Source organism: Peromyscus eremicus, chromosome 3, assembly GCF_949786415.1.
Source record: "Peromyscus eremicus chromosome 3, PerEre_H2_v1, whole genome shotgun sequence".
Taxonomy (NCBI): domain Eukaryota; kingdom Metazoa; phylum Chordata; class Mammalia; order Rodentia; family Cricetidae; genus Peromyscus; species Peromyscus eremicus.
Genome location: NC_081418.1, coordinates 58,126,801 through 58,154,664, shown reverse-complemented (window position 1 = coordinate 58,154,664; position 27,864 = coordinate 58,126,801). Strand labels below are relative to the sequence as shown.

The 27,864-nt window shown below is 43.0% G+C and overlaps 1 protein-coding gene across 1 annotated transcript; it reads right to left on the bottom strand.

Moving 5' to 3' along the window:
- Positions 1–27,195, bottom strand: Znf398 (zinc finger protein 398). Its single transcript, XM_059257682.1, has 6 exons — positions 26,967–27,195; positions 22,223–22,618; positions 8,408–8,534; positions 7,951–8,061; positions 3,902–4,018; positions 1–1,976 (listed from the first exon to the last, which is right to left on the bottom strand). Exons 1-6 carry the CDS (start codon positions 26,988–26,990, stop codon positions 820–822), a joined length of 1,932 nt encoding a protein of 643 aa, XP_059113665.1. The 5' UTR covers positions 26,991–27,195; the 3' UTR covers positions 1–819.
- Positions 27,196–27,864: the final 669 nt, after the last annotated feature.

The following is a 27,864-nucleotide window of genomic DNA, read 5'->3' as shown; positions in this document are numbered from 1 at the left end:
ATGAGAATTAAACACCAGAAATGGAAAAACATGATCATCGGCTTGGAAAGAGAAGGAATAAATTGGTAGAAATGACTCTAAACTCATGATTCAGGCGGATTTTTAGGCCCTGCTATCACTGTTGTGCCTGGGATCTCTGGGATCTTTAGCTCCTACCTGGAGAGAAAACTCTTTTCCTAATTTTCTAACCAGGGCTATGGTAAAATTCTCTACCCTTTTAAAAGCTGCTACAAGAGTCAGAATGTTTCAAATCAAGCTAGTAAAAGCTAAGAACTGTCCTCTTCAATAAGCTATTAAAGTCAGATTTCTTGTTCACCAACATTAAACAAAATGTATTAGCAGACAGAATCTAGGCCTAGGAAGGCAGCCTCAGTCACCATGTTTCAGGAGAAGGTGACTACACAGGTATGAACAGAGCTTAGCTGGTTTCAGAGACACATTCCCCCAACAGTCATCCCATCACTGAGGAATTAAAGACAGGCTTCAGGCTTGGGGGGCTCTTTCCACGCACCTGTCTCTACCTAGAGGCAGTCTACTCTCACTCTGCTATCCTGACAGAATGATCAGAAGCCAAATCTTGCTTCCCAAACTGCTTTTGTGGTATCTGGAAAGACATGGGTACTGACTTCTCTTCCAGTTTTCAAAATAAAGTATTCTTGTACTGTTGTGGACTTCCAAAGCACAAGTATGTCTCTAGTTGAGTGTAGACACCCCCAAATTCCTCTGTGTACCAGATAATTACTATGGATTGTGGAGCTTGTCGGCTCTTTCCTGGACCTTCACTCTGCTGTGACCATAAATAACCAACGGGCCACAGATCTACAAAACCACCCCTCCACTCCCTTCCCCATACCACTGACTAGATTCTAGGCCCTCAGTGCTAACACCTAGGCCAGAGGTTTCCAGGGCAGCTAAGAGTGGACCAGGTGGGTCTGGTGGCTGTACAGAAGGGTCCCTATCACCCGCACAGCCTCCACTGTGACCAGTCCGCAGGTGGTCCTTGAGCGTCTGCTTGTACCGGAAGCTCCTCCCGCACAGTGCGCAGGGGTAGGGCCGCTCGCCTGTGTGGATGCGCTGGTGCTTTATGAGGTGGTGTTTACGGATGAAGCTCTTGCCACAGTGCGGACACTGGAAAGGCCGCTCACCTGTGTGCAGCCTCCGGTGGTTTAACAAGTGTTCCTTACGCATGAAGCTCTTGCTACAGTCTGTGCACGGGTAGGGACGCTCGCCGGTGTGGATCATCTGGTGACGAATCAGTGCAGAGTGGCCATTAAAGTCAATGCCACACTGAGGACAGGAGAAGGGGCGCTCCTGCGCATGCCCCCTCTGGTGCAGCAGGAGACTGATCTTCAGGCTAAAGCTACGGCCACACTGTGGGCAACGGAAGGGCCTCTCGCTAGCATGAGCTCGCCGATGGCTGGTGAGTCGAGCCTGGTCTGCGAAGCGCTTGGGACAATCAGGACAGGGGAAAGGGCGCTCAGTGCTGTTGTGGACCCGAAGGTGGTAGGTGAGTCGTGAGGGGTGAGTGAAGGTCCGGGAGCAGTGAGGGCAGGTGGGTGGTGTTTCACTGGCATGGTCCTGGGAGGTGCTACCGAGGTCCACCTGTGGGGCAAAGTGCTTGGGACACTGGGCACAGGTTAAGGGGTGTTCGGCAGCATGGCTACACTGATGTGTCATTAACATGTCTTGGTTGAGACTCTTGCCACAATGGTGGCATGAGAACATCTGCTCTCCAACTGGAGGTGGGAGTGGGTAGCTTCCTAACTGAGTAAAAGTCACTTGTCCCTCTGAGGCTTCGGGCAGGTCAGTGGCTGTGCGTCCAAAAGGTGTCATGGGTGCACACTGCTGGCTCTTGAAAGCTACGTCTGAAAAAGCATCCTTGGCTGCTGGTGGTGGGGGCGCAGGGAAGGCTACTGGAGCTTCAGGACACAAGGAGGCTCTGGCAAGGTCTTCAGCTTTGATGACAAGTTCTTCATCTGAAAGAAGGGACTCAGAGTTATCTCACCAGTACCTCTCACATTCCAACCAGTTCTAGCAGGTTGCTCTAAGCAGCTAACTGTTCACATAAGCTCAGGGAAGGGCTCTCATTACTAGCACGGCCCCTGTAGACTGGGTGCCAAATCATTACAAATATAAGACTGTACGGTGATGCTCCATTTTGAAAAGGAATAACCTTGGCACCAATCTTACCCATATTATTTTCTTTATGTTTCACTTCTACTCAATAACTTTATCCATTGCCTGGTGTGACAGGGCCTAACTCACCTCTTTACTTCCATTCTACATCTTATGAGATAAACCCTTCCAGAGTCAGCTGACTGTCCTCCCAGAAATAAGAACACATTTCCACCTTTGTGTCTGGTCATTCTGTTCTCCTTTTTCCAGGATGCTTTCCATCTCTCTCCCTGTCTTCCCAAATCACAGTCAAGTCAAACTAGTCAATCTTTTAGGCCCATTCTTCCCTCACACTCTTTTACTGGGGGGGGGGGGGGGGGGCAGGGCATGAGACGGGTTTCCTGTAACTCAGGCTAGCCTCAAACTTGAGTCTAGCCCTGAACTCAAGTGCTGGGATTATAGGTTGGCTTTACACACACTTGGTTATGCAGTATCTAAATACCTAAACTAAAACTGACATGTTTTCTAAACCCCAATATCTTTAAGTCATCCATCTAACTCCCACGCACCTAACGACATGTCTAGATTGATATGTATGTGTGTGGTATAAATTTTCTAAAGAGCAGAAACCATCGTATTTCCCACTTCCCAGAGTCCTGAGAAACATAGGGCACAGCATAGACTAAAAAGCAAAACCAAAAACAAACAAACAAAACACAAAAAAACACCAGTTTCTATTATGCTATATAAACAACTGAGTCCTTTCTGATCTTCAGATTCTCTTCTATAAATTACACTGTTTCTCTTGTGGAGGGGGACATGTGCATGCCATGCTACACATGTCGAGGTCAGGGGACAGCTTGTGAAGCTGGTTCTCTCCTTCCACCATGCGAGTCTTGGGAAATCACACCTAAGATGGTCAGGCTTGGTAATAGGTGCCTTTACCCACTAAAGCCATCTCATTGGCCAAGATTCTCTTTTATTGTTCAGGAAGTAAGTCACAGCTGGCCCTAACTCTCATTACAGAAGGAAACATTCTTTTCTTTGTCTATCACTATTTTTCCTTTTTCTGAGGGAAAATATTTCCGCTTGCACTCCTCCAACACTTCTGCCTACTTCTCTCTACCCCACTCTCCATTTTTGTTCTATTCTATTTTGACTGATTGATGACTGAGACAGTCTTGTTGTATAACCCTGACTGGCCTAGAACTTACTGTTTCTAGGCAATCCTAGACCAGGCAATCCTCCTGCTTCTGCTTCCTGAGTGCTGGGATTACAGGCTACCATGCCTGGCTCTATTCTCGCTATCCTTTCTAAGTGATCTTCAGATACTCTGTTTTTCTAATTTGCATCTTTTATTTCTATACACTTATTATTCTTCCTCTAACAATCCTGTCTTTCTTTTTTAAATATAGTGCTAGAGATTGAACCCAGGGCTTTGTACGGATATACCCAGCCCCAACAATTCTTATTTGTATTTAAGAGTACGTTTTCTGGGCTGGTGAAATGGCTCTGTGGGTAAATGCATTTGCCATCAAGCCTGACAACCTGTGTTCAATCTCTGGGACCCACACAGTAGAGGAGAACCAGCTCCCACAACCTGTCACTGCATGTGCCTCCCCACACACTAATCTTGGTGGCCTTTTGGTTTCATTTCTAACTTGGCTCACCATTATCTTTCTTTTCTTCCTCTCTGCTCCTTGTCTTTCTAGCACCTTGTCAGCTGCATTCTTTAGTCACTCCTAGTGTGAGCTGACTATGAACATCTCTGTTCCCTGCTACTCACCAGCATAGGAGGAGCCTTTGTACAGGTCATTCTCTTTGGACTCCTGGGGGACTCCAACCTGAGGCTCCTCCTCTTGTTTAATCCAAGACAGAATATCTGAGGTTGAAAGGCCAGGCTCTATTTGTGGAGAAAAAAAGAGAATGTTTTTTTGGGGACTTGAATCAGAAGGTAAAATTGGGCTGGAGAGTTGGTCCAGTGGTCAAGGCACTTGTTGCTCTTGCAGAGAACCTGGGTTTGATTCCTAGCACATAACCATTTGTAATTGTAGTTCCAGAGGATCCAATGGCCTCTTAAAACCTTATTGGGCATGCAGTTCTCATACATACATGCAGGCAAAACATTCATACACATAAAATAATAAATAAATCTCTTTAAAAGGTAACCTAATCATGTTCATTTGTTGAACATGACATTATTAATTTTTTTGGGTTTTTTTGGGAACAAAGTTTCTCTACATAACAGTCCTGGCTGGTCGTGGAACTTGCTTTACAGACCAGGCAGCCTTGAACTCACAGAGATCCACCTGCCTCTGCCTCCCAGTGCTGAGATTAAAGGTGGGTGCCACCACTGCCAGCTTGACATTATTAAGTTTGTACTTTTTTCTTTTCTTTTGCTATGTAGCTTTGGCTGGCCTTGAATTCACAGAGATCTACCTGCCTTTGCTTCTGAAGTGCTGGGATTCAAGGCGTGCACCACCACATCTGTTTACTGTTACTTTTTTTTTTTTTAAAGACATAATATCAGGCCAGGCAGTGGTAGTGCATGCCTTTAATTCCAGCAGTCAGGAGGCAGAGCCAGGTGGATCTCTGTGAGTTCAAGCCCTGCCTGGTCTATAGAGTGAGTTCCAGAAAAGGCTCCAAAGGAAAAAAAAAAGAAAGAAAGAAAGAAAGAAAGAAAAAGAAAAGGGAAAGGAAAAAAAGGCATAATCTCATGTAGCCCAGATTGGCCTTAAACTTGTTATGTTGCCAAGGAAGACACTGAATACCAAATCTTCCTGTCCCCATTCTACCTGTATTGCAAAGAATATAAGCTTGTACCATCATGCCTGTTAAACGTGACTATAAAAGCCATTATTTCTGATGAATAGAATTTCATTCATTTGGGACTTTCTCTTCATAGCCACCAGTCCTCTACACTTTCATATATTTTTTTAAATTACACTTTTATTTTGTGTGTGTGTGTGTGTGTGTGTGTGTGTGTGTGTGTGTGTGTAAGCTTACAGCAAATCCTGTAGTGGTTGATTCTCTATTTTCTTTTCTTTCTTTCTTTTTTTTTTTAAAGATTTAGCTATTTATTATATATACATATTCTCATTACAGATGGTTGAGAGCCACCACGTGGTTTCTGGGAATTGAACTCAGGACCTCTGGAAGAACAGTCAGTGCTCTTAACCTCTGAGCCATCTCTCCAGCCCTGATTCTCTATTTTCACTCTGTGGGTTTTGGGGATCAAATTCAGAGCACCAGGCTTGGCAGCATGTACCTTTACCCACTGTCTCAATGGCCCTACCCCTCTTTCTTTCTTTCTTTTGGTGGGGAAGGGAGACAAGGTCTCAACTCATAGCCCTGGCTGGCCTAGAACTTCCTATGTAGACCAGGCTAGCCTTAAACTCCCAGAAATCCATCTGCCTGCCTCTACCACCACACCCCTCCCTTTTCTTTATATATACATGTATAAACAAAATCAAGGAAGGAACAAAGATAAGGATGGACTTAACTTACTAGCTTTCTTTGTAGCTCACAGTAGGAAATAGGAAAAGCAGGTTGCTGTCCACACCCAAATCTGCACATTCTTCCTCTCTCTCCCCACAGCAGGTAGTCCTTGGGCCCTATTCTTATTTAACCTTTTCTTTCTGCTCTGGGCAGTTATATTCCACTAGTTCCTGGCTGATTTAAAAGAGGGGGCTAGAGAGATGGCCCCACAGTTGGGAGCACTGGCTGCTCTTCCAGAGGACATGGGTTCAATTCCCAGCGTCTATATGGTAGGTCATAACTATCTGTAACTCCAGTCCTGGGGTCCAGTGCCCTCTCCTGCCCCCATGGGCACTGCACACATGCGGTACAACAACAAACATTCAGACAAAAGACCCATACACATAAAATAAAAATAAAGGTAAAGCACTGAAGAGGCAGGAGCATGCAGGTCTCTGTGAGTTCAAGACCAGTATGGTCTACAGAGTGAGTTCCAGGACAGCTAAGGCTGCATAGAGAGACCCTGTCTCAAAAAAGAAGAAAGAAGAGGAAAAAGAGGAGAGAGGGTGAGAGGGATGGTAGGAGGGTTGGGTGGAAGGTGGGGGGGGGGGGGCGGCGCGGGTAGAGATTTTTAAAAAGACACTAAAAAGCTTAACATGTCTATAATCCTAGCATTTGGGAGCTGGAGGTAGAAGATTGTGAATTTGAGGCTATGATGAATTTCATAGCTGGAGAACATTAAAAAGGCTCTGTTTCAAGAAACAAAACAATTAGTACAATAGTTAGCTATTTTTATTTGCAAGAAATAAAACTATAAGTAATCTATGAGGTCTTTGAAGAACTAACTATAGAGAGCTTGACTCATTTTCTGGATATTAGCAGCTTTCTACTAGCCCAAAAAAGGGCATCCTAGGCCTGGGATGAAATATCAAGCACACAGAGTGTGAGGGAAAGTAAAAAAGGGAGGGAGGAAGAGACACACACACACACACACACACACACACACACACACACACACGTTGGGGAGGGAGAGGAGGGAGGGAGGGAAGGAAGGAGAGGGAGAGAGAGAGAGAGAGAGAGAGAGAGAATGATGAAGCCCTTTTTTGGGGAGAGTTCTTTCAAAATGAATCCTTAAATCCTAAAGGACTTTACATCTCTCCCAAAGTTCTAAAAACAGTGACCTGTGCCATTTAATAAGCAAATATAAGGATCAATATAATGGTACACACCTATTGGCCCTTGGGAAGGGTGCTAGTTGCTAATCAGTTATCATTGCTTTTTTTATCTATTCAGTGGATATGGCTACAAAGAACACAACATTTAGAAAAAGAAAAGCATCATGATTTCATTTTAATATTTTGGATTCATATTTAAGATTACTGGGTGTGATGATCAGCTTTAATTGTCAGTTTGACACAACCCAGGAAGAATCTTAATAAGGGACTGTCTACATTGGGTTAGCCTGTGGTCATGCTGAACTGTGTAAAATGAATAAATCAAGCTGAACACAAGAGAGCAAGCATGAGAGTATGCATGCATGCATTCACTTCTTTCTGCTCTCTGCTACAGATGTAATGTGACTGGTTACTTTAAGCTCCACACTGCAGCTTCTCCACCTGATGGACTGCCACCTGAAATTGTAAGCTAAAATAAATGCTTTCTCCCCTAAATTGGGTTTTATCAGGACATCTTATCATAGTAATAGAAATGAAACTAGATCAAGTAGTCAGTAGTCTTCTCCACTGAAAGGAACCAGGGCTCATTCCCCATGTCAGAAGGGAAATTCAGCACAGGCCGAGACTGCTCATCTTGATAAGGAACTGCCTGCAGGTATAGAGATCTGGAAAACTGTTCTTTATACACACAACACTTTGCCTACATTACAAGAGCATCTTACTGTGCCTCAACTGCCAACAGTATGCTTTCTTCTGAGCACCTGTTTTCATTTTGGGAATTTGTAATTTGAGTACCGTAAGTAGAGTAGGCCTGTGTGACAATCCTGTCTCAAAAAACCAAACAAAGAAAAAAAGAAAAAAGAAAAAGAAAAACGAACACACCGTTTGATCATTTTCAATAAAAAATGTACTGAATTAAATATATGCAAAAAATGAAAAATATATACATCAAAAGAAAAACGGGGGAGGGGTTCAGTGGTAGAGTACTTTATTAGCATGTATGAGGTACTGATGGGTAATGGACAAGGTGATCACTGAACCCTCTCTAGTTGTTAAATGTAATATTTAAAGTATAAAATATTTTAGCACTGAATGGCTCTGGACACCTCTAAGCCATGCTTTCTTCATATTAAGCCCCCTTCTCTGACCAGGAAAAGGAGCTTAAGAGCATATAATCTTTTACCTTCACTGGCATCTGCAGGAATCTCACTCGCCTCTGGCCTTGGTTGGTCATCTGTATTGTGTTCTCCTGGTTGAATCTGAGATAAGACATCGGGTTGATTCATGGCATAATCTAGGAGAGGAAAAATGGAAAGCAGGCATGACAAAGAGATAAATCAGTATGATAATCTCCAAGGCAGTGGAATGTTTGAGGTCCACAGTCAGGGAATTAATTTCTTTAGATCCTTTATCATTTCTCCTCATCTATCAACCTCAAACTATTTACAAGTTCCTCAAGAAAGCAGGTACAAGAAAATGAAAAAATTGTACATAGTAAGTTAGCTCTGTCCTTCTTTGGCTTAAAACTAGATTCTGAGGACAGAAGGACAGTGAGAATGAGGACACTGTAGGAACAGGGACTGTCTCAGCCCTCTTGGGACTGCTGGCACCTCGTTTAAAAGGTGCCAACTCAGCCTCACCCATGGAGATGAGAGACTCGTAGTTGCCCTTCATGATATTCTTGTAAAGTTCCTTTTGCCATTCTTCTAATTTTTCCCACTCTGGAGTGGAAAAGTAGATGGAGACATCATCAAATGCCACAGGCACCTAAAATTATAATCACATGGTTAGTTAGTCCCTCCTACACCGTTCAGTCATTCAATAAATCTTTTCCTCCACTCATTAGCTATTTCACTTAATTTTTACAACCTCAAAGGGAGGTCAGTAAATATACTAGGAACAGTGGGATGGCTCAGTGAGTAAAGGTACTTGTCATTGAGCCTTGTAACCTGAGTTCAACTACCACAACCCATGGTAAAAGGAGAGTAGTGCCTCCTAGTTATCCTTGGACCTTTACACATGTGCTGTGGTGCATTTGCACCCAGACATACACACACAAAATATAGATGTAATCTAAAAAAATACTTTAAAAATATTCTAAACTGGGCATGGTAGCACACACCTTTAATCCTAGAATTTGGGAGGCAGAGACAGGCAGGTCCTTGAGTTTGCAGTCAGCTTGGTCTACAAAGTGAGTTCTAAGACAGCCAGTGCTACAGAGAAAACCTGTCTCAAACCAAACAGAATTTTAAATAGCTTATGTTGTTTTTCCTTGGGTTTTTAAATACTATTTTTATTAATTGAGAATTTTGTTTGCTTGTTTTGTTTTTTCGAGAGTTTCTCTGTGTAGTCCTGGTTGTCTCTGTAGACCAGGCTGGCCTCGAACTCAGAGATCCTCCTGCCTCTGTCTCCCGAGTACTGGGACTAAAGGTGTGTACCACCACCGCCCAGCTGAAGTCTTAATCATAACCTTTACTCCTTTGATGTCTTATATGTTAATTTAGTTTATATAAACACGTGTCTATATAGTAATTGTACTTTATTTGCATATTCTTGGGCAGGGGTGTAGCTCAGTTGGTAGAGTATTTGCCTAGTCTGTATAAGATTAGGTTCAATTCCCACAACTACATAAGCCAGGTATGGTGATGTATTCTTGTAATCCTAGCACTCTGGAGGTAGAGGCACAAAGTTCAGTCATTCCTATCTAATGACTTTGAGGTCAGCCTGCAACATACGAACATCTCAAAAATAAAAATACACATGTTCTTTCATTCTCAGATATTCTCAGCACTTGACAACACAACTTCATGTTTTACATAGCTGTTCTACTTGGTCAAGTCATTTGTAAAAGCAAGTTTCTTCAATGGGTTAAGAAGGATTCTCATTAGGTTTTTGCCTCTGTTCTGATATGTTGGATCTAGAAATAGAAAAACTTTGATGTCAGCACCAGCCCCCATGACCAAAGCAATTCTTGCCATTTGTGTCTGGATTTTCCTTTTAAAGAGCATGCAGAAACTGAGAAAGCCCCCTTCTCAAACGTATCTGGAATCATTTCTGCAAGTGTCTAGCTACATAGTGTAGGCTGTCTTCCAGTTCTCCATCCTCATTCCTTAGCCTCTCAAATACTGGGATTACAGGAATGCACTAACAACTTGCCTAGTATTTTGATTTTTGAATATGTTCACCTACTCTTTTCCTTTGGATGTCTTCCAAAGACATATATATATATATATATATATATATATATATATATATATATATATATATATATATATGTATCTTTCTCTTACTTTCTGTTTTCCACTCTGAGAGTTCTCATAGGGAAAGAAGGTCTAGGATGTGTCAAAGGCTGGTTTTATATAGTCTTAAATGAAATGTTTTGTTTATTTTTTTGTTTTTGTTTTTTCAAAACAGGATCTCACTATGTAGTCCTGGCTGTCCTGGAATTAACTATGTATACTAGGTTGGCCCTGACCTCACAGGGATCTACCTACCTCTGCCTCCATGCCAATGCATGCGGCTCAGATTTTTTAATTTTAAAATGTGTTTTTTATTTATATATATGTGTGTGTATGTGCACATGAATCCAGGTGCTCTTGGAGGCCAGAAGAGGGTGTCAGATCCAGAAGCAGGAGTTACAGGTGGTTGTGAGTTACCTTATGTGGGTCCTCTGAGAAGTACTTTTAACTGTTGAACCATCTCTCCAGTCCCTCTAGTTCTTCTTTATGGGCCTCTAAGACGTCCACTTTCTCCTACAGTCCCTTCAATTTGTATTCATGAAAAGATTTTCTCTCTAGTCCACTGCAACTCACTGCAGTTTGTCTTCAGCTTGACTACATGTTTCTTCTCTGATGCATTCAGCCCGTGCTTTTCATTCAACCACTGTGTCTGTTTCTCTTTGGCTATCTTTCCAACTTCTAGTTGCACTTTTTCAACGTAGCTTCTTAAATTTACCATCCCAGTTTATCCTCTTCTACCATTTCCTTCAATATTTGCTTTGAGTTCAGCAATTCATTCTCTGACTAAAGAAATTAGGTCACCTAAATCCACAAACTACCTATTTACTGTTTTGGGTCAGAATTTTCATTGTTTTCCATTTTCAATGCATCTTCCATCTTCTGCATTTCAATGTTTGCAACTTGTTGCTGTTTAATCAACACTCTGAAGTTCCTTTCTGGCTAACTCTTACGCCATCTGGAAAGTCTACAATTTTTCTTCACACTGATTTTTTTCAGATCGCTTCCAGACATCACACTCCATTTTCATTTTCTCTAAATATACTAATCTGTTTTCATATTCTAATTTTCCTTTCTTTTTGGGGGTAGTGTGGAGAGACAGCCATGGGTGCTGGGAACCAAACTCTTATATTTTCGGTTGTGAGCCTAGCCTTTAATACCTGAACCATCTCTCCAGCTCTCAAATTTGTTTTGCATTTATAAAATAAAATACCACAATTTCTGATAAAAGTCTTCCTTTGTAGCACATATTTTACATATTAATTCATGATCTTTTTTTCTTTTAAGAAATGGAGGTTTTACTATGTTCCCAAGGCTGCTCTCAGACTCCTGAGCTCAGGTACACTGTACTGCCCTAAGCTCCCATTAAGAATGCTATGGAGAGCTGGGTGGTGGTGGCTGCAACAGGTAATCTCATTACTGGGGAAGCAGAAGCAGGCCAATCTCCGTGAGTTCAGGGCTACACAGAAAAACCCTGTCTCAAAAAAACCAAACCAAAGAAAACACAAAAAACTCGCCATGGAGTATTTACCAGCTGATCTGAAAATTTCATTATCTGACTATCTAGCCATTTCACCTTGAATCTTATTCTTCTCTTTCCAGTTCACATCTAGATCTTATTACCTCTAGTTTTTTTTTCTGTTGGTCATATCTAGTTTGATTTTTGTTTGTTTGTTTGTTTTTCGAGACAGAGTTTCTCTGTGTAGCTTTGCGCCTTTCCTGGAGCTCGCTCTGTAGACCAGGCTGGCCTCGAACTCACAAAGATCCACCTGGCTCTGCCTCCCGAGTGATGGGATTAAAGGCGTGCACCACCACCACCACCACCACCACCACCACCACCACTGCCTGGCTAATTTGAATTTTTTTAAAGTTCATTAGTCAATTTATTTCTTGTTAAATTTTATGTGATTTACTGACTTAAAATATTAAGTCAGTTCTAATTTTTGTTTTTTGTGATGCCTGGGGTCAACCCTAGAGCTTTTCACAGGTTATACAAATGCTTTACCACCGAGCTACATTCCAAGACTGCTTTGTAGCTTTTTGCCCTAAGCAGTTAGCCTATAATTTAGCTGACCATTTTCAGTCACTAGAGAACAAACTCATTACACTCACAGTCTTTGAAGGATATTGTGGGTTGTTGTTTTAGAGATGGAGTATTTGTATGTAGCCCAGTCTGATCTAGAACTTGCTTTGTAGCCAAGGATGGCCTGGATCTGGTGCTCCTGTCTCCATCTCCTAAGTGTTGGATTCTAGACATGTGCCACCAAGCTTAGTCTCTTTGGAGATTTTTCTACTTGAGCAACAGAATTTTTTTCAGCCTTAAATTCTGACATTTCAGCCTCTGAATATTATAATTTCTAGAAGACTTAAAAGTTATTCTACTCTTTTTTATTATCTATTGTATTATTTATTTACTTAGTAATTGAGACAGTCTCATGTAGCCCAGACTGGCCTTGATCCTCCCATTCCACCTCTCAAGTACCAGAATGACAGGTATATGTCACCATGCCCAGCTCATTGAGGGTTTATTGTCTTTTTTCTCTTCCAAAATTCATTTAAATTCTTTCTGGTATTCAAATTTTGGGATTTTGTTTTGTTTTCCTGTATTACAAACCCATTGCTGACCTCATGCCCTTACATGTGCTAGGTGAGGTCACTGGTGTTAAGATTCTGATTTAAGAAACCTAAGTCTGTGAAAGACACAAAAAATAAATAAAAATGGAGTTAAAAAAAAAAGAAAAGAAACATAAGTTCTAGTTGGCGGTGGTGGTATGGTGTGCGCTTTAACCTTTAATCCCAGCACTTGGGAGGCAGAGGCAAGCAGGTCTCTGTGAGTTTGAGACCAGCCTGAGCTACAGAGTGAGTTCCAGGACAGCCAGGGCTACGTGGGAAAATACCTGTCTCAAAAAACAAACAAACCAAAAACGAGAGAGAGAGAGAGAGAGAGAGAGAGAGAGAGAGAGAGAGAGAGAGAGACAGACAGACAGACAGACAGACAGACATAATTCTTGTGGGTTTAGATTCATAATAATTCTAGCTTTTATGGAGTTAGGACCTTGCAGCATCAATTCTTCTAAGTCTATATTTTTTGTACTAATTCTCCTCTGAGCTCTTTGAGCACAACTGAATTTTTTCTTGGTGAGTTTGTTTTTCACTAAAGGCACTTGAGTTCTTTTATAGCATTGTGTACCCATTCCACATCCACTTTCAGAGTCCGATACTAGTTTTACTTTACTCTCTAGCACTTGGTTACTTATTTTATTTTATTTTATTTTATTTTTGAGACCAGGTCTCACTATGTAGCCTTGGCTAGCCTGGAACTTGATATGAACTCACCAAGATATGCCTATCTCTACTTTGAGTGCTGGGATTAAAGGCCTGAACCTGTGAGTTGATATCTGCAGAACATTGACTATAACCTGTCAGCCCACTGTCTTTTCCAGGAGGAAAAGTGTCCACATTGGAAAATGAACTGGAAATCATGAAGAAGGTTCTGGCTTTCTTTCTTTTCAGTTTTCTTTCCAGGAGTATTTCTGATTTCCTTCTTACTAAGGCAGAAAAAACCTCCACAGGCCAAATTGTACCAGATTTATCTGCAGGCTTGCCAGAGGGTAGGAGAGGACAATGCCATAGCTCTAGCTACTCACATCTATTCAACCTACCTCACCAATGCACTGGAGTTAAGCAACGAGGCACTCGGTTAAATGACACGTACCTACACTGGGGGTATTAATTCAGCCCACCTACCACCCCTGTAAGGTCTCCCAGCAAACAGGAGATACAGCAAGCAAGAAAAGACCACAAGAGGGAGGAGTATGGAGGAGTCAGAGCAGCAGGAAGGAGAAAGTGGACGGAGGAGGTGCAGCAGCAAGAGGAGAAAGGCAGAAGTGGGCAGGAGAAAAACCTCAAGTACCAACGAAACCAGGAAGAGCAGCCAGGGGAAGGCCTTGGAGCAAAAAAAGGAGGCAGAAAAGGGCCAGGATGCTGCCCCAGATGGAATCCCCAGAGAGTTCTGGAAGAGAAGATGCCACTGGAGAAAGCCCCTTTCCTTCTTAGTAGACTAGCAAGAGTCACTACTTCAGACTACTGTCCTTCCCCTCAACCTCCTTATTCAATAATATTTTCATTTGTTTTATAACTTTTTAGATAAGTTCTCATTATATAGCCTGGCTGGCCTGGAACTCACTGTATAACCTAAGTTGGCCTGGAATTCATGATCCTCCTGTCTCAGCCTCCAGATACTGTGATTACAAGCCTATGTCATCACTCCTGGCTTCATTAAATAAATCTTAGTGTCTACTTAGCTGCAAAGTATTTATGTGAAATAACAAAAAATATGCTGGGCCGGGCGGCAATAGCGCACGCCTTTAATCCCAGCACGTGGGAGGCAGAGCCAGGTGGATCTCTGTGAGTTCAAGGCCAGCCTGGTCTACAGAGCGAGCTCCAGGACAGGCACCAAACTACATAGAGGAACCCTGTCTCGAAAAACAAAAACAAACAAACAAACAAACAAACAAACAAAGATGCTGGAAAACTTAAGGAACAGCCCAGCCCCTAGTTCACAATGATTTCAGGGAGCTATGCATTTTGGGAAGGGAAAGACCATTACTTTTAGTCACTCAGAGTATGGACAACTGCAAAGTAGTTCTGAACATTCACTACATACAAAGTTCTCCCTAAGTACCAGAATTATTAAAGTATAGTTTCTGTCCAAAAGAGGCATATGATTAAACACAAATTGATAATAGAGACATGAAATTTTAGAAACAGATTTCTAATAGAGATGGGATGACCCTAAAAGAGATGGAATTTGGGTTTAGTCTATGAGTTTGAGGCTAGCCTGGTCTATATAGTGAGTTGCAGGTCAATCAATGATACATAATGAGACCCTGCCTCAATAAATCAAACACAGAGAGAATGAAGCAATGTCTCAAAATCTCTGAGGAAGAACTATTTTCACAAAATCTTAGAACTAGCTAAAATACCAACCTCACATTAAATTATTATTACTCTGTGTCTTTGTTGTTGCTGTTTGCTTGGGTTTTGTTTTTGTTTTGTTTTGTTTGTTGTTGTTGTTGTTGTTGTTTTTAGGTACTGTCTTGCCATGTAGCTCAGGCTAGTCTTGAACTCACAGCAATCCTTCTGCCTCAGTCTCCTGAGTACTAGAATTACAGGTAAGTGCTACTAAGTTTGGCACTCCCACAATAAATTAAAGACATTTCCAACATGAAGTATGCCTCCTATGCATCTTTTCTTCGAAAGTTTGAGGATGTACTCCAGGAAACAAATGAGTAAAAAAGTATATTGGTGCTTGAGACACACTGAGTGCCATAAAGGAATGAGTTAAGGCAATCTCGGGACAAGATCAGTATAGTAGGCTAGGAAAGCAATGAATCCAGATGAGATTAAAGATCTGAAGAGAACCCAGAATATGAATGCAGGTCAGAAAAGGAGAAGGACACCAAGAAGTCTTAGAGAAAAGAGAACATGCAGTAACAGAATACACAACGTAGCTCAGAACTTTCCAAGACTTGAGAATACTGTAAAAGTAGTTAGTTGAAAAGGAATATCTCTACTGGAAGATACAAGAGCTATGTGAGCCCTTAGAGAAATGATAGCAAGTGGGAGATGGCTTAGTGGTTAAGACACTGGCTGCTCTTCCAGGGGACCTAAGTTTGATTCCCAACACCTAAATGGCAGCTTGCAATTATCTGTAACTCCAGTTTCAGGGAATCCTGTGCTCTCTTCTGGCCCCCAACAGGAACCAGGTACAATGCACAGACATACATGAAGGCAAAACACCCATACACAAAATAATAATAATAAAAGGAACAACTGCAATCCTAGCACAGACATTCTCAAACTTTTTGGTCTCAGAGTCCTTCATAACCTCTTAAAAAGTTCATAGACCTAAGAGCAAGGAGGTGGGTCAGCACGGGAAAGTGCCTGACACTTGTGGTTCAAGCCTGTCAGAGTAGGATTCCTGGAATGAGATGGAGTCGGTGACAGAAACAATGAGACTCTGTCTTAAAAACAAGGAGAGAACTGACATCTGAAAAAGTTGTCTTCTGACCTCTACACATGGGCTGTGGCAAGCATGTGCCCCATCTGACAAAATAAAGTGTAATTTAAGAAAATATATTAATTAAAAATATATAAGACATTCATTAAAGGGAGGACCTGGTACACTAGAGGAAAGTACTCTACCAACAACGACGTATCTCTCAATCCAAATTTTCAGTATATTTTGACTAGAATTAAATGCACTTTAATTTCATAAGGAAATATCTGAAAGAAACCATATTATTTTATATATGCTTTTGGAGTTTAAGACAGTTTAACTGTTATCATCTTGTCAAGGTAGAATACTAACTTTAAATTACTTTTAGTGCTAGTCTATAAAATATTAAATTTAAGTAATTCCAACGAACATCTGAAGGGGTTCAAGAGATGCAAATAAAACACACAATAGGGAGTTCTACATCAAAAGCCAACTCTGCCTGCTTCTGCCTCCCAAGTGCTGGGATTAAAGGCATGAGCATCACATCCAGCCTTTTCACTTTTTGTTCTTTGAGACAGTCTCATGTATCACAGACTAGCTTCACACTTGCCGTGTAGTTGAGAAGGACCTCAAACTCCGGATCTTCTTAATCCACCTCCTGAGTGCTGGGGTTACAGGTATGTGTTAACGTATCCAGTTTTATGTAGTGTCAGGGATCAAACCCAGGTCTTCATGCAAGCTAGGTAATCACTCTGCAATTGAGCTACGTTTTTGTCCAGGTTTTTTTGTTGATGTTTGTGGGTTTTTTGTTTTTGTTGTTGTTGTTGTGTGTGTATTTGCTTCTGTTTTTTTTTTTTGAGACTGGGTATTTCTGTATAGTTCTGATTGGCCTGTTACTGATTTGCAGATCAGGCTGGCCTTGAACATACATAAGTCCTCCTGCCTGAGCCTCCTGTATTCTGGGATTACAGGTATGTGCTACCATGCCTGACTCTGGTTAAACTCTAAGTCTTTATTTCTTTATAAAATAGCAATTAAAGTTATCAGATCTCATTTCAAAGGACTACTGTACTAAGTGAAAACATAAGGACCCCATCAGAGTATTTAATAAGACTTCAGCTAACATTCATGTTGAAAAGTGATTTAAATTTTCATTTGTTATGACACCTTGGATAACTCTGTATGGTTTACTAAAGTTAGTCATGGTTATGTCCCCATTTCATAAACCAAGATGTTAGGATTTTATAACAATAAAACACTGTACTCTAAGCAAAAACAATGTGAATAATTTGTATTATATACAATTATGTAAAAATTATATATATCTCTATCTAATGTATATATGTATATAATATACACATCTGCTGTGTATATTAATAAATTCTCTCTGGAAAGATAAGGGAAAAAACAATACTTGCTTCTGAGGAGTCTTGGGAGTGTATTCTATGCTTCTATTTTCACTTTTAAAATTTTTTTGTGTATAAGTGTTTTACCTACATGTATGTCTGTGTACCTTGTGTCTGTGGAGGCCACAGTAGATCCCCTGGAACTGGTTGTGAACCTACATGTAGATGCTGGGAATAGAACCTGGGTCCTCTGGAAGAGCAGCCAGTGCTCTCCAGACCCTTACTTTTAATAGCTCTATACTTACACTTGAGAGAGAGAGAAAGAGAGAGAGAGAGAGAGAGAGAGAGGAACTAACTCCATTTTTATCATTCTTTTCTTCTCTTCCTATTTACTCTGCAACTATGCTATTCTGTCTTCTATCTCTGTCTTGCCAGAAAAGCAAATTATGTCACGATCTCCTCTGACAGCCATGCTGCCAGTCATGGTCACTGTCCTTTCCTTTCTGGACCTCCCAGTATTGTAACTCACAAATCACAACTCTACTTGAAATGCTGTTTTCCTCCTTAGCCCTGTGGCACCACCCACTCTCTGATTTGTTTTCCTGCTGAGGCTCCTCAGTTGACTCCTTCTATCTCTGAACCTCGATCTCTTGTTATCCACTCTCTCTAGAGACATCTCTTCCATCTCATAACTGACAATACTATCTCCATGTCAAGGTCTCTTCACCCTTCCTTGAGCTTCTTCACCTAACACTGCCCAGTGATAACGACTCATTCCTTTTATTCCCTGAGGTACTGTGATGAGGCAAGACAGTGTAGAGGTTCCTCCACCCTGTATTCTTGCTGACGTCACTCCAGGTTTAACTAGACTCTGATCTCTTTGATGGAGAATCCCATGGAAAACAACCCAACTCTATTCCAGGAACCAAAGGTCAGGATGTCCTAGCTAATTTATCTTAGCCTTTGTTAAAACTGCTTGTTTGTGAGGAACCCCCTCCAGCTAACTACTTATCTTAGCTTTTGTTAATAAAACTGCTTGCTACAAACTGCTGTTTGTATGAGGTGCCAGGATATAGTTTCAAGCCTTTAAAAATCCTGTGTACTGGATGGGAGTGGGAGAGGGGTGTGGTGGTATTGTGTCCAAGAGCTATTGCTCTGACCTCTTAAACTTTCAACTCTGAAAAAAAAAATCTGCAGGGAACACAATACCACCACAGAGGGGATGGGAAGGGGGATACTCAGGACCCTGAACACTTGGGTGTGGCCTCAGTCTGCTGGAATAAAGACTTTCAAATGGCTATACACTGTGTCTGAGTGGTCATTTCTGGTGAGCTCTCCATAACAGTATACTAAAGGAAATGTTACCATCTATTCAGTTCATTTTCTTTTTCTAAAGATTTACTTTTATTTAATGCATCTGTATGAGTACTTTGCCTGCATGTATGTTAAGTGTATTGTGCGCATGCCTGGTGCCTGCAGAGGCCAGAAGAGGGCATGGAGTCCCCTGGAACTGGAGTTATAGATGGCTGGGACCCAAACCCAGATCCTCTATAAAAGCAACAGGTAAGCCATCCATCTCTCAGTTCTCTCTCTTCTCTGTCCCTCTCCCACTCTCTGTTGTTTGGTTTTGTTTCGTTTTTTGCAATCTCTGTGTAGCCCTGGCTGTCCTGGAACTCACTCTGCCTCCCAATTGCTGGGACTAAAGGTGTGCGTCACCACCACCCAGGCATCTCTCAGTTCTTAAGCTAAGAGCCTAAGAGTCAGTAAATCTACAGAGTATATGCTTCAGAGCCAACTAGGTTAAAAATACAACTCTGCTGTTTATTGTTAGTAGCCATAAGATCTTGGGCAAGTTAGGACTCTTAAGAAAATTATAAGCCTTGAAATAAGTAAAACAAAACACTAAGTTCTAAGTAAATTATCCCACAGTTAATTCACAGTGATGGTTATCCCTCATGTCAGATTCCCAACAAAGGAAATCCTATTGTCAGTCCCGTGTATCTACTTCTCCTCATCTTCCAGCTTCACCATCCAAGCCACTCTCACTTTCTTGTTATGAACGCTCCCTCCCGGTTCCCACTCTATTTCTGTTCTTGCTCCGACAAATCTCCACAAAGCAGCCAGAATAATTCTTTAAAAGATAAGCCAGTAACAATTCCTGTACTCAAGTCCTAGTTCCTTCCCATTGTACTCAAGTTTCTAATTCAAATTCCTTTCCTTGGTCTTAAAGGTCATAATCTCAGTCATGTATTATAATGTCTATAGAGTTTTTAAATTTTTTCCACCTTGAACTCCAAAAATTTTAAAGTATACCAAGCCAGTTGACTTGTTGTTGTTTTGTTAAGAATAAAGTCTTGCTGGGGGTGGTGGGGGTAGTGGGGGTACACACCTTTCGTCCCAGCACTCGGAAGGCAGAGGCAGGCAGATCTCTGTGAACCCAAGGCCAGCCTGGTCTACAGAGTGAGTTCCACAACAGCCAAGGCTACACAGAGAAACCCTGTCTCAAAAAACAAACAAAGAATGAAGTCTTATTTTTGTATCCCAACTCATTTCAAACCTCTGTTCTCAGCTGGGCATGGTGGTACATGTCTTTTACTCCAGCACTCAGAAACCGGAGGCAGGTGTAGGCAGACATCTGCCAGTTCAAGTCCAGCCTGGTCTACACAGTGAGTTCCAGGCCAGCCAGGACTATGTAGAGAAACCATGTCTCAAAACATAACAAAACATCAATTTCCATTCTTCTGCCTTGGCCACCTAAGTGCTAAGATTAAAAGAATGTGTTGTGATGCCAAAGCAGGTGATTCCTAGGAACAAAGAAAATTAAATAATAATTTCACTCTCTATTTCTTCCGTCAATCATGCTTCTATTCAAGTATGCACACTGGCTAACTGGCTTTTTTCCTTTTCCTGAGTTATAAATCTACTGTGCCTTGGGGACTTTGTACTAATTACTCTTTCCTACCTAAAAAGCTCTTCCTCAGATCTTCTCATAGTCTTGGGCCTCTTCCTGAAGTTCAATCAGCTTAAATATCCATTTATATATATTATACACACATGTGTATATATAATGTGTGTGTGTGTGGATAATATATATGTCCATGGATGTCTTGCCATCATGTATGTACACTTGCATGCCTGAGTGAGTGGTGGAAATCAAACTATGGTCCTATTAATGAGCAGCCAGTGCTCCTAACCACTGATCCATCTCTCCATCCTTGAACTCCTACCGCTTAAAACAGGGCCTCACTGTATATCCTTGGCTGGCCTGGAACTCCCTATGTACCATAGTCTGGCCTCAAATTTATAGAGATCACCTGTTTCTGGCTCCCAAGTGCTGGCATATGCTACCATACCTGGCTAAATACCATTTTCTTAGTGACACCTTTTCAGGCATCCATATGAAAACAGAACACTAGAAAGCACCTGACTTTACTTTTATCAAAGTATTTAAATGTTTTACAAGTTATAGTTTTTTTCTTTGGGAAAATATGTAAAATAAGCAAAAATGTATTCAAGAAATACTTGTGTGGCACATGCCTTTAATCCCAGCACTCGGGAGGCAGAGGCTGGCGGATCTCTGTGAATTCGAGGCCAGCCTGGTCTCCAAAGCGAGTTCCAGAAACCTTGTCTCGAGAAAAAAAAAAAAAAGAAAGAAAAGAAAGAAATACTTGTGAAACCCAGGTATAGTGCACTATGCCTGCAATCCCATTACTTGTGAGGCTGAAGAAAGAGTCTAAGTTGTGAGCAGGTCTGTGCTACATATCAAACTCCTAAGCCAAAAAAAAAATTTTTTTTTTGAGACAAGGTCTCTCTGTGTATTCCTGGCTGTCCTGGAACTGTTATGTAGACCAGGCTGGCCTCAAATTCACAGAGATCCTCCTGTCCCTGCCTCCAGAGCGTTAGGAAAAAAGGCATACCTACCTCAAACAAATATTTTTGTAAAGAATTAAGAAGGCCTGTGTCTGTGAACAAATGTATGAATGAAAGAGTATGTTTGGAAACCAGGCGTCTCACTGTCAAACAGGGATCATCAAAACTTCCTGTTCTATAAACCGGTTCCTTCAGAAGACAGCATTAGCTTCTCAGCATGCTTGATCTATGAATGACAGCCTAGCCTCACAGATGACCCTCAGCCCTTATAAGAACCACATGAGTACAATCCCTCACATTGTCTTCCCTCTAACTTTTCACCAAAATTGTCAGCCAAATTCAAATTAATCGATTTAAATGAAACTGAATTCAATTTTGTCACTAAGATTGTGGCAGACAGTTTTACAGAGAGAGAAGTGACTCGTATACAAGCAAAAGTGAAAGGAATTAAAAGAGGAAGAAGAATCTGGAGAGTCCACTACGGACGAGAAAGAGTTTTCTCTCTGGGAGCCTGACAATGTGTGCTGAGCCACTGGTGTCCCATGCCTGCAATCCTAATGCTTGGGAGAGGCAGAAAGTCCACAGTTCAAGTCCACAGCCTTGGCTACAAGGGTCTGTCTGACAAACACAAAGGAAGAAAAGATGGACACCGTACAGTTGTCAAGTAGACAAACATAAAATACCTTCAGAGTTCCATCAACCTAAGTTTTTTTTTTTTTTTTTTTTGGTTTTTCGAGACAAGGTTTCTCTGTGTAGCCCTGGCTGTCCTGGAACCCACTCTGTAGACCAAACTGGCCTCGAACTCACAGAGATCAGCCTGCCTCTGCCTCCCGAATGCTGGGATTAAAGGCGTGGGCCACCACCACCCTGCTCAAACTAAGAGGAAACAGGAAATTTTAAGAGGAAATAAAAATACCTAAGTAACTGACCGACTAAGACTACCTCTTAAACGGCTTGTGTCCGAGCTAGTGGTACCACCATAGCCTAGAAGTGGGGTATTACCTTTGGGATATCTCCTTTAATACCTGGGGGCAGCCGCAGGATCCAGAAGTTCCTGTTTCTCAACAAGTTCTCCAGGTTCTCCAGCCGCCTCTGCAGCAGCCCATACTCCTGCAGCAGGGTCCCCAGCACAGCCCACTTGCCATCCAGCTGGTTCCCAAGCTCAGTCACTGTCTTTTCACAGCTGGCTAGTTTCTTCTCTGCTGTCCCTGTCCTGCCTTCTAGGTGGAGGAGTCGCCGGCTGTGGACCTCCACCTTCCTCTCTATGGCCTGGACAGCAGCCACCACTGTCCACAGGGAGATGGCTGCAGTCTGCAGGTGTGCCTCATTTGCAGCTGGAGGTGTAGGAAGAGAAAGGGGCTGCAGGGGTGTAAGGCAGTCCGAGTCCCATTCAGAAGTCTATGTGCAATGGAGAGATGGGACAAGACATTGAGAGTTAGAAGGAATCCTGACTCTAAACCACAACCAAGTAAGAACTACTTAACTGTCCAGCTGATATTAACCAAAATTATTTTAGTACAGCTCTACAGTGCCTATGTCAACCTTGTTGCTCCGAAGCCTGTTGGCATCAAAAGCCAAGGGAACTGTTCTGGTGGGTTCAAGGATGGACTGGGAAAGATACTGAATAAATAAATTGGCTTCTTAAGGCCAGTCTGGCCCATTTCTCTAATAAAAGGCCCAGAAGTACAGGTTGCTGCTGCCTCTTCTATCTCTGGAAAAGGCTAATGTACATAAGAATTCTCACCAAGTTTCACTAACCTCAGTGCCCTCTGAAAAATCTCTTAAGAATTTATATCTAGCCCTGTCTATCACTCGTTAATACACTACAACTATACCAATTAGTAATAATTGAACAGGCTGAGGATGTCTAGTCTAGAGAAAATATGACAGCTATTTTCAAATATTCAAGGGTTCTGAAATTGAAGGTAGAACAGGTTTGTTTAATCTTATACTATGAAACTCCAAAGGCCAAATTAGAAAAATACATGGGAATTTTCAGGCTGGTAACGATGTTCGAATTAGATTTTTTCCAAGAAAGTCACAGGCTGTTTGTTCATTACTGAATATACTTTGAAACAGAGTATCATAAATGGAAGAAATCTGTACAATGAATAGGAAGTTAGACTTAGCCTCTACAAGGCCTAATTCTCTGAACCTGATACACCACTCTGGCCACAGCCTTCTATTTCCACTTTACACACTGTCTTATTCTCATTTCATCAGACCTCCAATCCATTAATAATAACTCTTCTATGATGATTCCATTTGCTCCTGGCCTACCACCTGCACATGGCTTTGCTTTCTTCCCTGCTCGACCACTTCTGACACTTTTCAACCCCATTTCACTCATGTCTCTAATGCCTCTCTTGCTCAGCTGACCTACTTTGAATGAGTTGAATCATTCACATTTTCTTTTTTTTTTTTTTTTTTTTTTTTGCTTCTACAAGCATCAGGTGCGATCTACAAAAGAAAATCATACAACCATGTGAGATGCTGTCAGCATATACCAATGGTCAGTGCTCAGTGGCGCCCTCGACACTATCTAGTGCCCTCCAGGCTTCTACAAACTCTCAAACTAATGTGCAAAAGAATCAACTGGAAAAGATTGGCTTAGCAGGTAGAGGCACTTGCAGTCAAGCCTGATTATCTGAGCTTAATTCCTGGGACCCAAACCGTGGAAGAAGAGAATCAACTCCCCAGTGTTGTCCTCTGCACTGAGGAAACTGAGTCAGGAGAACTGCTGTGAGTTTGAGTCCGGTCTGGGCTACATAGTGAGTACCAAGCCAGCAAGGGCTACAATGGCAAGACCTCAATCCCAAGTCCTGATCCCCCCACCCCAAAAATCATTGACAATCCAGTTAAAAACACATAGTTTCGGGGCTGGAGAGATGGCTCAGCAGTTAAGGACACTGACTGCTATTCCAGAGGACCTGAGTTCAAGTCCCAGCACCCACATGGCAGCTCACAGCTGTCTGTGACTCCAGTTCCATAAGCAAAACACCAATGCACATAGTATATAAAATAAAATAAAAAGTTTCATTTAGTAAGTGTGGAAAGAAGAGAATGGAGATGTGCGATTTAAGCAAGCTAATCTTAGTTGATGGATGCGGCACCTGCTGATTCAGGGAGCACATAGTGAGGGGGCAGAGACTTCTCCACACTGTACCCTTATTGAAGTAAGCCAGGCTGTGGTGGCCCATGCCTTTAATCCCAGCACTAGGGGTTGAGGGGTGGGGGCCAGAGGCAGGCCGATCTCTGTGAGTTCCAGGACAGCCAGGGCTGTACAAAGAAACCCTGTCTCGGAAAACAAACACAAAACAAAAAGGAAACTGAAGTAATTAGACCTAAACTCTTTTTCTTCATACTTCTTCCCACACCAAACTATCAGTAACAATACATTTATTCTTTCTTTCTCAAAGGAATTTGATCTTATTTAAAGCTAGTCTCTCCACTTGTGCTCTTAATACCAACCCTTCTGCCTTATAAGGTACATTACAAAAATAACAGCTGGTGTGATGGCACATGCCTTTGATCCTAGCACTTGCAGAGGCAGGAATACTTCTGTGAGTTTGGGACCAGCCTGGTCTATGTTTGCCAATTAGGGCTACAGAGTGAGATTCTGTCTCAAAGAGAGACTCAGTAGTAGTAGTAGTAGTAGTAGTAGTAGTAGCAGCAGCAGCAGCAGCAGTAGTAGTAGTAGTAAAAACTTGTCAGTGAAGTGTTCACCCAAATGGGGCATCCACAGCACTGCCCACACCCCAAGGTTCAGGTCCACTGAGGAAGAAGGTCAATAAGATTCTAAGACCAAGGCTGGTGAAACAGTGTCTTCTGGACATGGCAGGACTGTTGCTCTCATGAACTCCTATCAGCCGTGGCTGCCTGCAGAAGATCAAGCTAGTCCCCATTACAGCATAGAAGGGGAAGGGGAAGTTCATGAGCCCCACCCATAACTGGGGAGCTGTGGCCAACTGATGGCATCTGGGGGGGGGGAGCCCGTTTTTAGGGGTATGGCCCCTGGTAGATCAGCCACATTCCAGTGAATGGAATATACACCAAGGAGTATATGAAAAGCACAATTTAGACTCCATGGGTCATTTAAAAAAAAAAAAAGACACAAAACTGGGGGACACTGGCAAGGGAGGGAGGAGTGAGTCTCGGATGAGTGGGTGAGCATGAACAAAATACATTCTCTTAAATTCTCAAAGAATAAAAATATTTTAAAATCATTTAGATTTATTTGTTGTATGTATATCAGTATCTCGTCTTTGTGTATGGATGTGGCACCACGTGCGTGCCTGATGCCCTCAGGGGTCAGAAGAGGGCATGAGATAGTCTAGAGCTGGAGTTACATTGTTGGGAGCCACCATGTAAATGCTGGAACTACCCCCCCCCCCCCCCCGGGTCCTCTGCAAGAGCAACAAGTGCTCTTAACTTCTGAGCCATCTCTCCAGCTCCTAAAAATAGTTCTTAAAATTAAAATTAAAAATATCAGTATCTCCCAATTCTTCTTCACCAAAACAGACTTGCTCTGGTCAGTACCATAGCCACTGATTCCATGGGATCACTGAGGACTTGAAATGTGGTCAGTTCAACTCAGATGTGCTGAGTATAAAAAACAGTGGTATGAAGACTTAGTATGAAAAGCTGTAAAATCTCATTAATAATTCTGTAATATTTATTGCTATTGAAAATTTGCATACAGGAGACTAAATAACACATATCAATGAAATTAATTTCCGGTTTTGCCTTCTTTCTTTCTTTTTTAAGACATATAATCTGGTTATTTGGCCAAGCATATCCTAAAATTTCTGATCCTATTCTCTCAGACCCCCAAGTGTGAGCCACCATGCCACCACCATGGTTTTACCTCCTAAACATGACCAGTAGAGAATTAAAAGTAGGTGCACAGCTCTCAGCATATACCTATAGGAGACATGACGGTCTCTACTATCTTTTAAATTATTACTTTTTGTTTGGAAAAAAATTAAGCTCCAGGAGTAAGGATGGTATTCTCCTCTGCTCTCTTCCCCACCCAACCCCACGGCTCCCGTTTTCCTCTTCCTTCTCTTACTTCCTAACTATTTCTCAGCGGACCTGCCTGGCTTCTGACCTATTATTAAAACGTCTCTTTGGGCCGACCAAAGGCTTCTTAGGTGGCAAACACAAGCAATACTTCCCATCAGAACGTCCTGTTAAGCAACCATTCCCTCTTCCTCAATGGCTGTGTGCAAGGATTGTCGCGGTAGCCCTGGCGGCTCTGGCACCTCTCCGGTGCACGGCTGGGCCCGCTGCAGGCCTGCAGCACACATGCACCCGCGCGACCGGCTGAGCCTACGCTCCAGTCGGCCCTTCCAAGGTCCCTGCAGGGCCTCGGCCTGTCCGGGCGGGCGGGCGGGCGGGCGCGGGACGCTGTCCGTCCTCACGCAGTCTGTTAAGGGCACACCTTGGCTTTTACCTTCGCCGCCTCGCAGGTGACTGTCCGGCCGCACCTAGCAACCGCAGCCCTCGCAGCTGCACAGAATGGCTGGCGGGTTTCAAAAACACCTCGAGCCCACTTCCCCGTTCTGCGGGCTAACCCGAAGCAGCACGGCGCGTATGAGCTAGAAACCTCAGACCCGGGTCCCCTGGCGCTGCTGCAGTCCGCGCTGGCCCTTCAGGGCGGGCGACAAGGCCCGCGGCCGTCCCCAGCCTCCTCGCTTCCCCCGAAGCCCGGGTGACAGAGACGCCCGTGCATCATCGCCCTTACCGGAGCGGCGGTCGCCTCAGCCATGGCCCTCCGCTACCCGGTCCGGTCCGGTCCCGGGAAGTCGCCGCCGCACGCAGGCCGGGCTGTTCGGTGCTCTCCGCAAGCGGCGAGAAGAGGTCTCGCGTTGCTCGCACTGACAGGACTCGCCCGGCAATCCGGCTTCCGGGAGCGCAGGGCCGCGGAGGAGCAGAGTTGCTGACAGCCTCCGCCGCACCGGCTGCAGCCGCCCCTCAGCTGGCGCTTTGTGGACAGCGAGTACCGTAGGCGCTCTGCCGGCCTAGACGCGCCCCCTTCCTGTCGGTCCTCCCGGGCCAGCGCGCCCCCTGGCGGCCCCCGCGTCCGGCGCACCCTTCCAGAGGTCAGCCTCTGGGAAGAGAGTTTTGATGAATGCAGATCCCACCTACTGCCTTAGGGTTTCTCATCCACTCAGAAGGACCCACAGATGCTAGGTAGTTTAAGGCCCAGCGGGCGGCATCTGAGCTGGACGATAGCCCAAAATCTACTACCAGTGTAGAAATGAGTTAGATAGGAATGATGGAGTTGTATCATTCATAGAAATTACAAATGGGTGAAGATCACATTCCACGTGGCTTGTACTGGCAACAAAGACTCTATTTGGATTACCTATTCTTTTGGGCTTGGCTGAGAAGGGGAATTTTTATGAATATTTGTTTATTTTTATCTTATGTGTGTGAGTGTTTGCCTACACTTGCCTCCTCTGGTTCCCATGGAGGCCAGAAGATGGTGAAGGCTAACTTGGAACTGGAACTACAGACAGTTGTGAGCCACCATGTGGGTGCTGGGAACCAAACCCAGATCCTCTGCTGAGCCATCTCACCAGCCCTGAGAAGTGAACTTTCTGAGGCCAACAGAAATAAAGCTTGTGGTTATATCTGCT